At 36.2% G+C, this 13682-nt stretch overlaps 1 protein-coding gene and 1 long non-coding RNA gene across 7 annotated transcripts in view; both read right to left on the bottom strand.

Annotated features, from left to right (window-relative positions):
- The window catches only part of LOC141975390 (uncharacterized), a 96282-nt gene that overhangs the window by 55015 nt on the left and 27585 nt on the right, over positions 1-13682 (bottom strand). For 2 of the 5 annotated variants that reach the window (XR_012635903.1, XR_012635906.1), the window contains exon 1: positions 13212-13348. The exons of 1 other annotated variant lie outside the window; for it this stretch is intronic. This is a non-coding gene — a long non-coding RNA (uncharacterized LOC141975390). Of the gene's footprint in view, positions 1-13211; positions 13349-13682 lie in introns of those variants that run through there. 2 more of the 5 variants (XR_012635902.1, XR_012635907.1) reach the window with 2 other exon arrangements.
- Positions 551-2333, bottom strand: HOXC6 (homeobox C6). Of its 2 annotated transcripts, none has more exons than XM_074935713.1 (2): positions 1656-2333; positions 551-895 (listed from the first exon to the last, which is right to left on the bottom strand). In XM_074935713.1, exons 1-2 carry the CDS (start codon positions 2053-2055, stop codon positions 555-557), a joined length of 741 nt encoding a protein of 246 aa, XP_074791814.1. In that variant the 5' UTR covers positions 2056-2333; the 3' UTR covers positions 551-554. The 2 variants fall into 2 exon arrangements, with proteins under 2 accessions (XP_074791814.1, XP_074791816.1); XM_074935715.1 differs by having other exon boundaries at positions 551-871.

Raw genomic sequence — 13682 nt, 5'->3', positions numbered from 1 at the left:
TAAAAATATTCACACATAAACTGTCACAGTTTGCAATGATGAGCCCAGGTATTGTTTAAATACAATTAGGTTACTCTTGAAAATGCTATATTTACGTGGAAAGAGATTTCAGGGAATTATTTTCAATATGGTGGGAAACTCGTTTTCTGGATGATGGTGATGATAATAATAATAATAAAACAACTGCATAGAGTCCATCTTACAAGGATCATCCCAACACAACTAGGCAACACTACAGGGTGTTCCGCCTCCTGCAAGCCAATTTCTTTTTAGGAAGAAACCTGTGTTCAAAGTTAGATAAATAGGCAAGATGGGGGGTAGGTGAGGGTTTATACTCAAAACCTAAAAGGGATTGTGGAGCAAGTTCTGAACTGAATATTGGGGAATGGGGCGTGAGAGTGGGGGAAGGTCTGTCTTTCATGTCCATGTTTGGCTCTTTTTTTTTTTTAATGTAGCCAAACATATAACTTGTGCCAGTGATAAATATAGCGTGTATGTGGGGAGGGGTGGGGGTGGGGAGTGGGGGGGGGCATGAGGGGCTGAGCCGTCAATTTTCACTCCTTTTGCTTTTCCTCCTCTGTCTCTTCTCGCTTCTCTTCCTTTGCACCCAAGCTATCTGCAGCTGCCCCAGCGCCTGCGCCTCCTCCCCCAGACAGAGTGGAACTCAAGTTACTTTCTTTTTTCCATTTCATCCTCCTGTTCTGGAACCAGATTTTGATCTGACGCTCCGTTAGGCAAAGTGCATTGGCGATCTCAATCCTCCTCCGCCTTGTCAAGTAGCGATTGAAGTGGAATTCCTTTTCCAGTTCCAAGGTCTGGTAGCGGGAATAGATCTGGCGACCCCTTCTACGATCCGCTCCATAGCCGACTCCTAGAGATTCAGAAACAAAGCAAACTAAAACTAATTAGTAATACATATATACCTTAGTGAAGACATATCTATTTTGATCACTGAAATCACAAAATCGATTTCCCTTCTAGCCCCCTCCCCTCCATCCTACATCCCTATTGTCAACCCCCCCTCCCCAGTTCTTAGCTCCTGTTTACTCAGATTCAAGTTAACACACTCAGCCCCTGCAGCACAAATGGTTTCTAATCTAGGCATGCTACTCCTTGCAAAGCTTTGGAGAGTCTTGCTTTAATTATTTCCCCCACCCCCCCAAAACTAAAGAGAGAGACAGAGAGGGAGAAAAGAAAACTAGGGGTTCTCCCTAAAGTGTTGCCTTAATTACTAGAAATAGACTCTTCCTCTTTTGTGTTATCAACACAATTTCATAAATTCCTATGTAGAAATCTGTCACAGAGAGGGATCCTTTTTACATATCCTCCCGTCCCAATAAAAAAAATGTACTTACTCACCTATCATTAAAACTTACTTTACCCAAGTAATATTTTGTACTTAACTCAAAAGCAGAGCTCACTGCACTTTATTATAGATATTTTACACTCTCGAAGTCTTTTAATTAGAAAGAGCATAACAAGCCATATTTGCTTGCAACAACTTAACAAATAAAAGGCCTGTAGCGGCAACTGTGAAGGAGCTATATTATTGTTTTTATGGGGCCATAAAAAGTAGCTGAGCCTGTTCTGCTAGGGAGATAGTCGTAAAGATGGTTCAGTTTATTTAATTTATATCTCCAAGCTGTAAAACTTACCACTGTGGGAGTTCATGCGCTGCATCCATGGATATATTTGAATGCTAGTTTTTTGTTCTTGCGAAGTGTTCCTGTTTTGGTCACTGGTAAAATCCTGTGCAATTGAAGTCTGTGTATTGTGTCCCATAGAATTTTGCCTGCAGCTAGAAAGCATGTCTTTTTCTTGGTAAAAAGCATTAGATCCATAGTCATATGGTCCTCGGCTGGAACTAAACACAACATTATCTTGCGGTGAATAAAAAGGAGAAGAGTAAATCCGGTTTTGAGCAACGGCTGCTCCATAGGTAGAAAAATGCCTGACGGGGTCATAAGCCGTTGAATTGAGAGCTACATTGGGTAGCACATCTTGGCCACTGGTTAGATGGCAAGATAACGATGGGTTTGTAAAATAGGAATTCATATCTTCCTCTATACCTGGGTGTATGATTTCTTTAATATTTATTTCTGTCTCCAGTTTGTAGTCTGAACTAGATTGTTATAGGGAAGGCTCTACTCCAGGACAGACAAAATGACAAAGTCAGCTGACCTGGTTTGAGCCAATAGGAAGCTAGATGTCAAGAAAGGGAAAAATTGCTTTTGCTTGTGTTGATTCCCCAGTTGAAACTAAGTATGCATTGAAAGTAAGTCTTGAAAATTCTAAATATAAGATGGCTTAGAAGAAGGAGAGCAAATATTAAGTGCGTGGGGGGAGATTTTGAAGGGGGGGGGCTCTTAGGGAAAAAACACATCTGAATTAAATTTGAAATTTCACAACCAAATCTAACTTTCTCTCTCTCGCTCGCTCTCTCTTTTATTATTTTTTTTCAACACTGAGCTTTTGAAGCACAGAATTTTTTATGGTTTCCTGATATCTGATAACAAAATAGCCCAGAATTCAAAGTAATACATCTCAGGTGCCCACAGAAGATTAATTCATAAATTATCCATCTTTCTTCGTTTTCTCATGGAGCATTGGTCAATATTATGGAATCAAGTGGTTGTGTTCTTTATGAGAAAATATTACATAAAGCGAGCAAAAAGAAAAAAGACATGGCGACTGCTCAACTGATAATGTGGCTTTTAGAACATTCCTGAACTATGGATTTGGAAGGAAGTTGCAATAAAAAGAGACAACATTCCGAATTCACGTTAGTCTGGAAGTTAGATGTTCTCTTTTAGTACAGTTTGACATTCCTGTCCTGAATATTTCCCTTTGTAATTTTCATTGGTTGGTACTGTTAGAATATATTTACATTTTCAACAGCAACCGCAACAAAACTCACACTTTTCCTATTTGCAATTTAAGTACATTTTGAGGTCTTGGTTGAGGACAGCACCTCGTGTTTACGTTTACAGAAATTTATGGTTTCAGATATTTACAACAGATTTAGGAAACTTCCTTTGCAAATATTTGGTTAGATTAAAGAGGATTATATTATCTCTTGTCTTGGTGAATTGCACCTAGAACTAATTGAAATGAAGGCAGCTAATCTAATTTTAATTTCAATCCAGTCCCATAAATTGCTCCTTAAATGTAAAACATACCTGCTGATCTGTAAATATTGCAAGGTATATTCATCATTCTCGTGGCTTGCTATTTAAAAATTCAATTATGCCAGGAAACCCTTGGCCTTTTTCTTCAAATTTAGGATTTGTGTAGAGTGGTCTGGTGAGATGCAGGCTTTCAAAGTTGCAGGGTAAAAATTCGAACATCTGAAGGTGTTTTCTTGCTATTACTCAGTACACTTAATTCCTTTTTAGCGATGTCTCCCCTAAAACATTTTAGTTGACAAAGAAGAGGGGGAAAGCTATATTTCCCCCCTAGCTATAACAGGAACCCGGATGCTAAAGGATTTTATGATCTTTTTCCTCTGTGTAACAAAGCAAAGTAATCAATGGTGGCAATAAAGCCATAAACGAGACTACAACTGAAAAAAGAAAAAAAAAAAAAAAAAAAGCTCGTGTATTCATCTTCTATAACATTAAGGCTTCCCTTGAGTGTCACTAGGAAAATAAAATAAAGTTTCTGACCAAAATGAAGATAGCTGGAAGTACACACCATGTTATTAGCACATGTGCCTTGTTGCTGACCATACTTTGGCTCCCACTCTATAGTGTTCAACTTGTGACCAGCCTAGTACAGATATACGAATTATGCCCAATGTGACGATTTACTGGTATTTTCCAAAAAACGAAGTTTAGTTTGGTTTCTTGTCTCCCCACTCTTCTCCCTCTTCCCCAGCCATTATACGTGGGGATTTATGGAAACAAAACAAAACGGAACAAAAAAACTACATATGCTATCCCCCTGGTGTTGACATATTGCACACCCAGCCACATACACATGCAGATGCATGTGTCTACAGATACATATATGTTATATAGATTATAACTGTAAATATATGTATGTACTTATATGTCCTATAGGAATAATCTCATTTGAAACCATGGTTACTTTGGAAACCAACGATTGCACTGCTTCCAGATATGAAACTGGGGCAATGTACAATAAACTGAATGCATGCATGCATGCATGAATGAATGGAGGTCGTTTGCTTCCTCTTGGTATGTTGCCTTACCTTATGTGTTACTTATGGTCCAAATGTACTTGGAGAGTAAATTGAAAGTAGCAGGAATCCTTGGAAGATATACAGATATAATTCTATGTGGGTGTGATTCATGTGGTTTCTTTCACCTATAAAGATGCATTTATAATAATCCCAGTCTTGTTAAAGTTTTGGGAAAGTCTTGGCTTGGAGAGATTAATTTTTGTATAGGTGCTCCCGGGCTCTTGTATTAAAGACCTGTCTGATAACCGTGCGACTAAGAGTGGAGAAAGTTAAGTGTTTTATTACTTCTCTAAACAGAGGGCAAGACTTAAAAGTCTGGTCGATTTATAGTGAACAGTAAACAGCTGCCGTAAAGAAACTTAAAATAGAATGCTTTCCCTCCTGAAAAACCAGGGTTCTTGGGAGAAAAACTCCTGCAAATATAAATGAGGCATCATTAGATTATGTTCTACTGATTGCACTCCTCAGTCTAGCGTTTTTAATGCACTAGATTTTTATTCAATTTATATTTTAACCAGTATTGGGATTTCTCGAAAGTATTTCATCAAGGTATGTCACTTGCAAAAGGTATTTATTATTTTCCCGCATGAAAACATGTACAGGGAAATATCTAGGGCTATTTCTGGTTAAATTGGTCTGCAAACAATTATGTAAACTCATCAGCAGAAGCAAGAACAGATGTTTTATTAAAACTGCTACACAGCAGTGGAAATATGCACAAGTCTTCGAGTAGTTCTTTAATAGCAGTTGCTCTTTGTTCCCAGAAAATAAAAGCCCACAGAAATCTGAAATAACATCCACTTCTCATAAGCCATATCTCCCCCCACGCACACACAGACATTTACCCCTCTCCCCACTCTGATGTTCACAGGGGGGAAAAGAAAAAATATGTATAGGGAGAAATTTTTTTCTCTCCCAGCCATAATTAGCGAATTGATGAACTGATTTAGAAAAAGGCTTCAAAAAATTCAATCCCAACACATGTGTTTTCTATCCCCACTAATTACTGAAAGGAAACAAACCCAAATCTCCCCCCCCCCCAACACCCTACAGCCTTAATAAAATGCTACTGTCAGGTTCCTATTCTGCTTAGATCCTGAATGCAAATTTAGACGCCTGTTTGTTTGTTTTAAGAGGGAATGGGTTTGTTGTTTGGTACAGTCAGAATGACCAGTTGAGGCTGATAGCACAAATGTAGTCAAAAGCAATCACACTCTGTTAGCCAGTGCATTGCCTGGATGTAGAAATCTGCTTTTTCATAAATACAGGTTGTGTCTGGGTGCTTTTAACGTGCACCAAAAGTTAATATAGGTCAGAAGTGTTTACTTGATGTTCCTGTGCAGTATGAATATACATTTTAGCATTCTATAAGTGGGAGTAGAGAGAAAGTGTTTATATTTTCAATACACATATTAGAATTCCGTGTGTGTGTGTGTGTGTGTGTGTGTGTGTGTGTGTGTGTGAGAGAGAGAGAGAGAGAGAGAGTACAAAGAGTTTATATTTTGAAAACATATTATATCTGTGTATGCATGTATATATCTGCATTATATATACTATATATATTATATAAAACGAATGTGTATAGTCAAACTAGAAATTCTTTCTATACATACACACCTATATATACATGTAGAATATGAATGTATCAGTACGCATATATACACACATACACATATATAACATATAAACTATATAAAGTGAGTGGTGGTGTGTATTTATATCTGAGCTGAATATTTTGTAGTTGGTAGATGTAAACAAGTGATGTCATTCAATATCTTCCTGATTTTAGCTGATCTTACCTCATATATGTTATCTCGGTCTTTTTTTAACTTGGCATGTATTGCGCACGTGAGTTCTTGCCTTCTAATTTATTTTTTATTCTTGTTTTTATAGCACGGGCTTTCCTAGTCGAATATTGCTTTTCTTGTAAATAGCTCTTATAAAAAAGAAAGAAAAAAGAAAATCTATTTGAGGATTACTTGGCACATATGCGCCATGGGCCACTATTTCCCAACCTGAAATGCTTTGCATTGTTTTGAGTCTCTTCTTTCCTTAGTTATATTGCAGTAATTAAACCTGAGGACGAAGAGTCTGGCAGCTTCTGATTAAAATAGAAGAGGAAATCTATCCTTCTACTGCATACTTTCTATTCAGCTCTTGATGGACTGTTTAAACTTTATTTCAATGTTGCAGACAGATAGTTTTGAAAGAGGAAGGCTATTTGGCAGGTTTATTTGCCACTTCAAGGCATCTTCTTGACAAAGATGCACAGAACAATAATTAGCAATAATAGAGCTCTCTCTTTTTTCATTTTCCACCTCTTTCCTAGGAGACTATTATTATTATTATTACTATTACTATTATTATTTATTTATTTTATTATTATATAAACCCCATTTCTTCAGTCCTGTATGCAAGTGTGTCTAATATCTCTAAAGACAGGTTATAAAGACTATTTACCATAAAGTGCATTCCAAGTTTGGTATAATTAGAAGGAAGACTCCTTTCTATGCACCAGCCATTTTATTAATTGGGTTGCATGGCTGATGGAAATAAGTGTAAATGTACTGTTATTTTAAAAGAAAGAAAGAAAGAAAGAAAGAAAGAAAGAAAGAAAGAAAGAAAGAAAGAAAGAAAGAAAGAAAGAAAGAAAGATTCTGCCTGACGCCTCATCCTCATCACACACAGAAAGTTGAATGTGAAAACATTTAGCCTTTAGTTTCAAAACTGAAAAATAATAGTTCTAAAATAACATGGGAGCATAGTTTTCTCAGGTTTGCAACCGCCATTCTGTAATCACTGCATGCATTTCCAGAAAAAAAAAAAAAGAAGACAGAATTCTGGAAACTGTCAAAACACATATCTCATAAACAGGAAACTGGGAGATGGAGGGGGGGGTGTGGCGGGGAGAGAAGATAAATTAATCTATTGCACTATTTAATTTATTCCCTTTTTCTACCAAGGTTTGAAGTTCTTTCTAACATTGTTGAGCGTTTGTTTATGTTCATTTGAATTCTTATTGCAACTGAAATCGACGGTTATTATGCCTGAATTACAATTTCTAATATGTGGATTTATTTATTTTTGCCTTACCAGATTTATTGATGACCCAAAGCACCCCAACACAAGAAGCCAGAATCGAAACCTCTCCGCAGAAATGGAACTTCTCTTTGTCTTAAATTGCCAAGTAACAATGTTGCTGCTAAACTTAGCGTCAGCACCTTCACATGCTATGTAATGATGAGTAATGCATGGATATAATCCAATTTTCAATGTAACATTACGTCAAATGTTTGCTAATTAAATGCACTTATGAATAAAGAGAAAAGGAGGACTTGTGGCACTTTAGAGATTAACAAATTCATTCTCAGTGCTGGGGAAACCCCAAAATGTTGATATGTGTAAAATAATTGAGGGTTACATTGTGTAATTGCCAAAAAAAAAAAAAACAACCAAAAAAAACAAAAAAAAACCCCTTATAATCTCTTTTACAAAAGTACGGACAATAGTTTCATATTCCATTTGATCAAGGAAAATTTATTTCTCAGCCACTATCTAGTTTGACGAATGAGTGCATCAGACTGCATCGCATGTATGTCATGCCTTACATGTTAAAACCAGGTACCACTGCAAACTCCTAACACCCTGTGCATTTCAGAGAACTATGGTTTAGCTTGGTTATTCTGTCTGGCTGCGTGAAAATATTCCCTGCTATCATGTTTTGGGTGGGTTTTTTTCTTTTTTTCTTTTTCTTACATTCAAGATAGCTGCATTTATGACGTCACTGAGTTGACGCGGGCAATGGTTAGTAGCTAAAATTATTAAGAGTATCTATATCTATAGATAGAGAAATATAGATACACAACTATTTATGCTCAGTGTAAGGATTAAAAATAAAAGGAATACAATTTTATTGCGTTCTGGAAGGATAACTCAACAATGAAAAATTGTTGTCATTAACTATAGGCAGCTTTATATTTTATTGTTCGCAGATTCTAAAGCAGAAATTTAATCTTAGGTCGCAAGTAAAAAATAATAATTCAGGAAACAATATTAGTTGCCTTAATGATGCTTTTTCAGAGGCGATCACTTAGACAGAATTAAACTATATATTTGGAGACAACCTCTGTGCACTTTGTTGAATTTATACATTTACATTGTCTTTAATCGAGCTACAATTTAATATTCCAGGATTTGCTTAAATACACTCATATTTTCAAGAGGGGAAATATCGTTCCCAAGTTGACATGCCTTATCTATTTTTATGAGTTCACGTACATTGGAATGATTTAAAACACGGGAATACGGAACGAAAGGGGCTTTAAAAAAAGAAAGAAAAAAAGAAAACTTCTAGTGAATGGGTATAAAGTGCATCGGAGGAATTTCAAATAGGTTTTAGAGGCCAAACTTTTTGAAGTACTGTTCAGCTAATACCTTAATAGGGGGCCGTTTATGGACGTTCCAGGGGAGGTGGGGCGAGAGACATTGCTGACTCTTTTAAGGTACTAAAACTTCCTTGCAAATCCGGCCTTTATTGTAGTCCAGCATTTTGCAAGTAGTCAAGTAAGGGTATTTTGCCCACTCCTCCCCACCTCACCCCACCTCCCCACCCCCACAAAAAGGCACCAAATTGCAAAATTTCTGGTTTGCAAGTTTCTGTCACTTGGTGGCAGTATACAAAACAAGTAAACAAAACGTGCAGATATTTAAACACTCGCTCAGAATGAAAGGAGGAAAGAAATTCTCTACCTGTGGAAACAATAGCAATTGTACAACATAGATCTAGGAAACGCATATTATTTCGACGCTAGAAATATACATGGGGTTTGGGTTAGTTTTTGCCCCTGGGAAATCAACATTCTTAAATCTGACCAAACCGAACCAGATTCTTGCTTAGACTTTTCCAGAAAGGTGTGTCCACATGCGACAAACAAAAACAAAACCAGAAACTGGAAACACTGTATGTAATCTCAGATTCATATGAATTTAAACACCCGTTTACCTTTTACTCTTTGAGATTCTTGCTTGTCAGCTATTTTCTTCTGGTTTCTGTGGATAATTGAATACGTACTGAGATGTCTAAAGTTCTTTCTCGGCTTGTACATACACTTTGACAACGATATTTCTCATATATACTTGCAATAATATTAGCTTTAATCTATTGACCTACTTTTCAGTCTAGAAACTTATTGGAGCTATATCCGCATTGTATTTTATTTAACTATAAAGTGGACACATTATCTACAGAGATACATTGTTTAGCATCACTTTGTTTCCCAAAGCTCTGAACTGCTTAAATGTAGCAAGGTCTTCTGTGATCAAACCTTAAATTCATAGGTTTAAACTGAAATCTGAAAGAGATTTTATTTTATTTTAATTTATTTTTAGTAGAGCTAGTAACAAGAGATCTAACTTTCCTCCGATAAGAACAGGTATTCCTTGATACTTCAGTATTATGCATTTTAAATATATATATATATATAAACTTTAGTGAATGTTGGGAAATAAAATAATTAGAGAAAAATCATGATTTTTATACATTTTATACATGATATATATACATTCACTAAAGTTTTAATTTTGTCTGCTGCAAAGAGATCTTAAATGACTAACCTCAAATATTTCTTTCTCAAAAGCATTTGCTGGACAGAATTTAGAAAAAACAAAAATATAGTGAAAAATAATATGTATTCGTGTAGTAATGACCCAGATACAAACCCCTTTGAAAATCGAAGTTAACATTACCGCAGGTACAATTTACACTGAACACAAATGTTAATTTATAATATATTTGTATATCACGTACTATTTCTGGATAAAGTGTGGGCTACATTGATTCGTCGTCTTCCCTCCCCCCAGTTGCTACCATTTTCAAAAGTTTGTAAATTGTTTTAGAAGTATTACTGTACTTGTATGTTTATAATGGTATAATAAAAACGTATTTTTAGCATTGTAGCGTTGCATAACAACACACACACACATATCCACACCCTTTTAGCATAATCTTTATATGTAGGTCATAATTTTATCTTTACATATTTTACCGATAAGATAAAATATATAAAAATAAGATTTATCATAATCCTATCCTTAGATAAAATGATGATAAAATATATACATATATAGTTTAAGAATGTGAAGTCTTCCCATTAAAATATAAATTATGTTATCCCAAATATTCTTATTCATTATATTTAGGCTAGAGCCTAAATGCTCATATTTGATATATTTATAATACAATTAAAATATGAACATTTACGACAACATAATTTGCATTTCAATAATGTGGTAGAATCCTACACTTTTATACAAGCTATATCAGCTATATATATATACATATATATATATTTATACATATATATATATATATATTTATATATACACTTTTATACAAGCTATATATATATATATATATATATAAAGCTGTTATTTTTCTGCAAGTATATGTCAATAACACGTGGTTATTTTATTATAATCCCTCCTGCGTACCGATGGTATAGATAAAAGAAGCAATTTATTTCCTCTGTTTTAGTCTGTAAAACTCAGAGAATATAAATCATTACGTTATTCCTTCAATACGTACTAAAATGTTTCTCAGCATTGCCAGTATATGAACGATGACAATCCGTCAGCCTAAGTAGAAAATCAATACATCAAAAATTGTTTTGTATACCCAATTCCAGGCCTTTCAGAGCTGACAGTGGTTATTGTAAACAGTAAATGCAATTCCTGCAATAATATATCGAAGGAAAGGGAACAGATTTTTGTTCCCATTAACCACAACTCAAGAGAAGAATGCAGATGTATTTAGTCTGGAACCCCTAAAAGATACTATTTCTGTAATGACCTGGTTCCAATAAACAGTCATTGTTTGCTCAGAAAGTGTCTTTATGACTATAGGGATTGCAGACCAACGGCTGACACAATGTGTTTTCAGTGAACAAACCGAAGACAAAATTGTATCTCTTACTTTTAAAAAACAAAACAAAACAAAAAACAACTTAATTCAGTATAATCCAATTTATTCTTCCTTTTACAAAAACGTCTCCGAAAGGTATGTCGCAGAAATTGCCTCTGGGAAACATTTTTAAAAAAATTTAAAATACCTCTTTGCGTTTACCCAAGAGCGAAAGTATTTTGGTGGCGGGGGTGTTGTCGTTTAAATAGACCAAAAGAAGAAGATAATTTTCAGAATAAAATGCAGGGCATAGATAAATGAATTTTAGAAGGATAGTAGGATAAAAACATGTTATTTTTTTTTAAATTGCAATATATATCACACATAGAAACATAGAAATCAAATTAAGAATCATCCCCGGTAACTTCCAAAACACTTATCACGTTAGATAATAAACCCCCATGTAGTCTCCTGAGAGACTGAAATACAGAAGAGGCGATTTATTTATTTGTTTGTTTATTTACTTATTTATTTATTTGTTTATTATTCAAGGGCAGAAAACGCTAAATATTTCACTAGTGGCACGGTTTACGAATCAATCGCATCAACTTTAACACAGACTCCTTTCTAGATGCCTTTTCCCACATACTGTATTAATATGGGGGGAGGGGGAACAGTAGTAATTTATAATGAGCCAGGAAGCAAGAATTGTCTTTGTCACCCCTCCCCCATCCCACCCTTAGTCACAACAATGTCTGGTTTATCTTTTACTTCATGTTGTTATTTAGGTACATTGTTTTGTACTGTAACTTCTACCAACAGGAATTTCTATTACAAATCTAGAGATGCTTTTTCCATGAGGGGCTGTCATGTCAGGAGAGAAAAGAGATATATACTTTCGAGGAAATTAAGCTAATACATTACATACATTCTCAAATTAAACCAATACACATCTCATATATTGTTCTCTCTGGAACGAGTGAACAAATGAATGGAGAGAGAGAGAGAGAGAGAGAGAAGGGGAAAGAAGGGGAAACATAGGGAAAGAGATTATAATTTAAATTGTATATGTTGTAACTGAACAAAAAATATTCCGAGAAATTAAAAGACAGGCGAGAAATTGAAGACCGCATAAAATGTAAAGATCAGCATAATTTTAAACAATGTTATAATAGTAACAACAACATGACAACATAAAAACCAATATAAAAATATCCCAGAAGAAAGTTATTACTATACAAAACAGAGGGTGGAAGGAAATATTTGAAATTGTTCCTTCTGGGACGAGCGACTAGAATGTAATGCCCGTAATGATGTTTTTAAAGAATATTTGGACCAGAAGGCGGAGTTTGTGAATAAAGGACGATTTCGAAATTTAAAAAGTACTTAAAAATAAAAACTCTGAGGGGGGCAGGCGGCAACTCCCCCCCCCCTCCCCCCGCCTCCATTTCAATCATTTGTTGAAACCCGTGGGGGCTGGGCCAGCCAGCCGGTGGCTGATGCACACAAATAGAAGCAAACCCGTAATTGCTCATTAAAAATGGCACTAAAAAGCTTTGCTCCTGCGCTTCCTGGATGCGGCTGGCTGCCTACACTGCGCATGTGCGCTAGATAGTCAATGATTGCCTCTTATTAAAAGTTTGGACTGGGATTATTTTTCATTTTCATGGAAAATGTCGCTTCCGGGTTCGCTCTTCTCTTCCCCCCTCCCCCCCCGCCAAGGTTCCAACCGAGCCCTCTCGGTTTCCTCTCGTTTAACCAGTAGATCAGATGCTTTCTTAGGCCTTTCAGTAAGTCTCTCCCCCCTCCACCCCTTCCCCAGCACAGCACCACCCCTGTTCACACTGCACCATTGTCAATGGAAAGGCAGACTGCAGCACGCATCTCTGTCTGTCTCCAGCAAACCAGCTCCCCACCAATGTGACATCACCACCCGTAAACCCTTTTTTCACCGAATTAACTACATTTGTGCCGATCCTGGCCATCTTCTGTCATACCCAAGCTACACCCCTCGCCTACCCCTCGCTCGCAAAACGATGCATCATTATCTTTAACACCCATTGCTATGGATCATTAGTTACACATTTTAGCCAATAAGGGAACACTTACCAATGTTGCCTGTCTCCCCCTCTCCCACTCTTTCTCTCTCTCTCTCTCTCTCTTTCTCTCTCTCTCTCTTTCTGTTCCACTGACGCTGCAGCTCAGCTCCACAGAAAGATTTAAAAAAAAAAAAAGATGGAAAACAAAAGCAAAATAGTTCTTCTCTGGTTAGACAGGGGCTGGGGGGAAGCTTGGGAAGGCATCTATTTTTTTCTCTTAAAAAAAAAAGGTATTTACAACTCCTTGTGCCCCTCATCATTGCATCCTCCAAAGGCAATGTATTGCGTTTTGCCCCTAGGGGTGGAGAATAGGAGGCGGCAACAAGACGCAGCAGTAAACTCATTATTCCCAAAATGCCCAAAGCAACCAACAATTCCAACCCCAAGGAGGGAAAAAAATCTAGATTTTAAAAAAAATAATAATAACGCTAATAATTAGGTGGGGGAAAAATACCATCCTATCCCTGGCACTGCTTGGACT

This window comes from Natator depressus, chromosome 20, assembly GCF_965152275.1.
Source record: "Natator depressus isolate rNatDep1 chromosome 20, rNatDep2.hap1, whole genome shotgun sequence".
In the NCBI taxonomy this organism is placed as follows: domain Eukaryota; kingdom Metazoa; phylum Chordata; order Testudines; family Cheloniidae; genus Natator; species Natator depressus.
The sequence above is the reverse complement of the archived record's forward strand: the minus strand, read 5'-3'. Positions and strand labels throughout refer to the sequence as shown.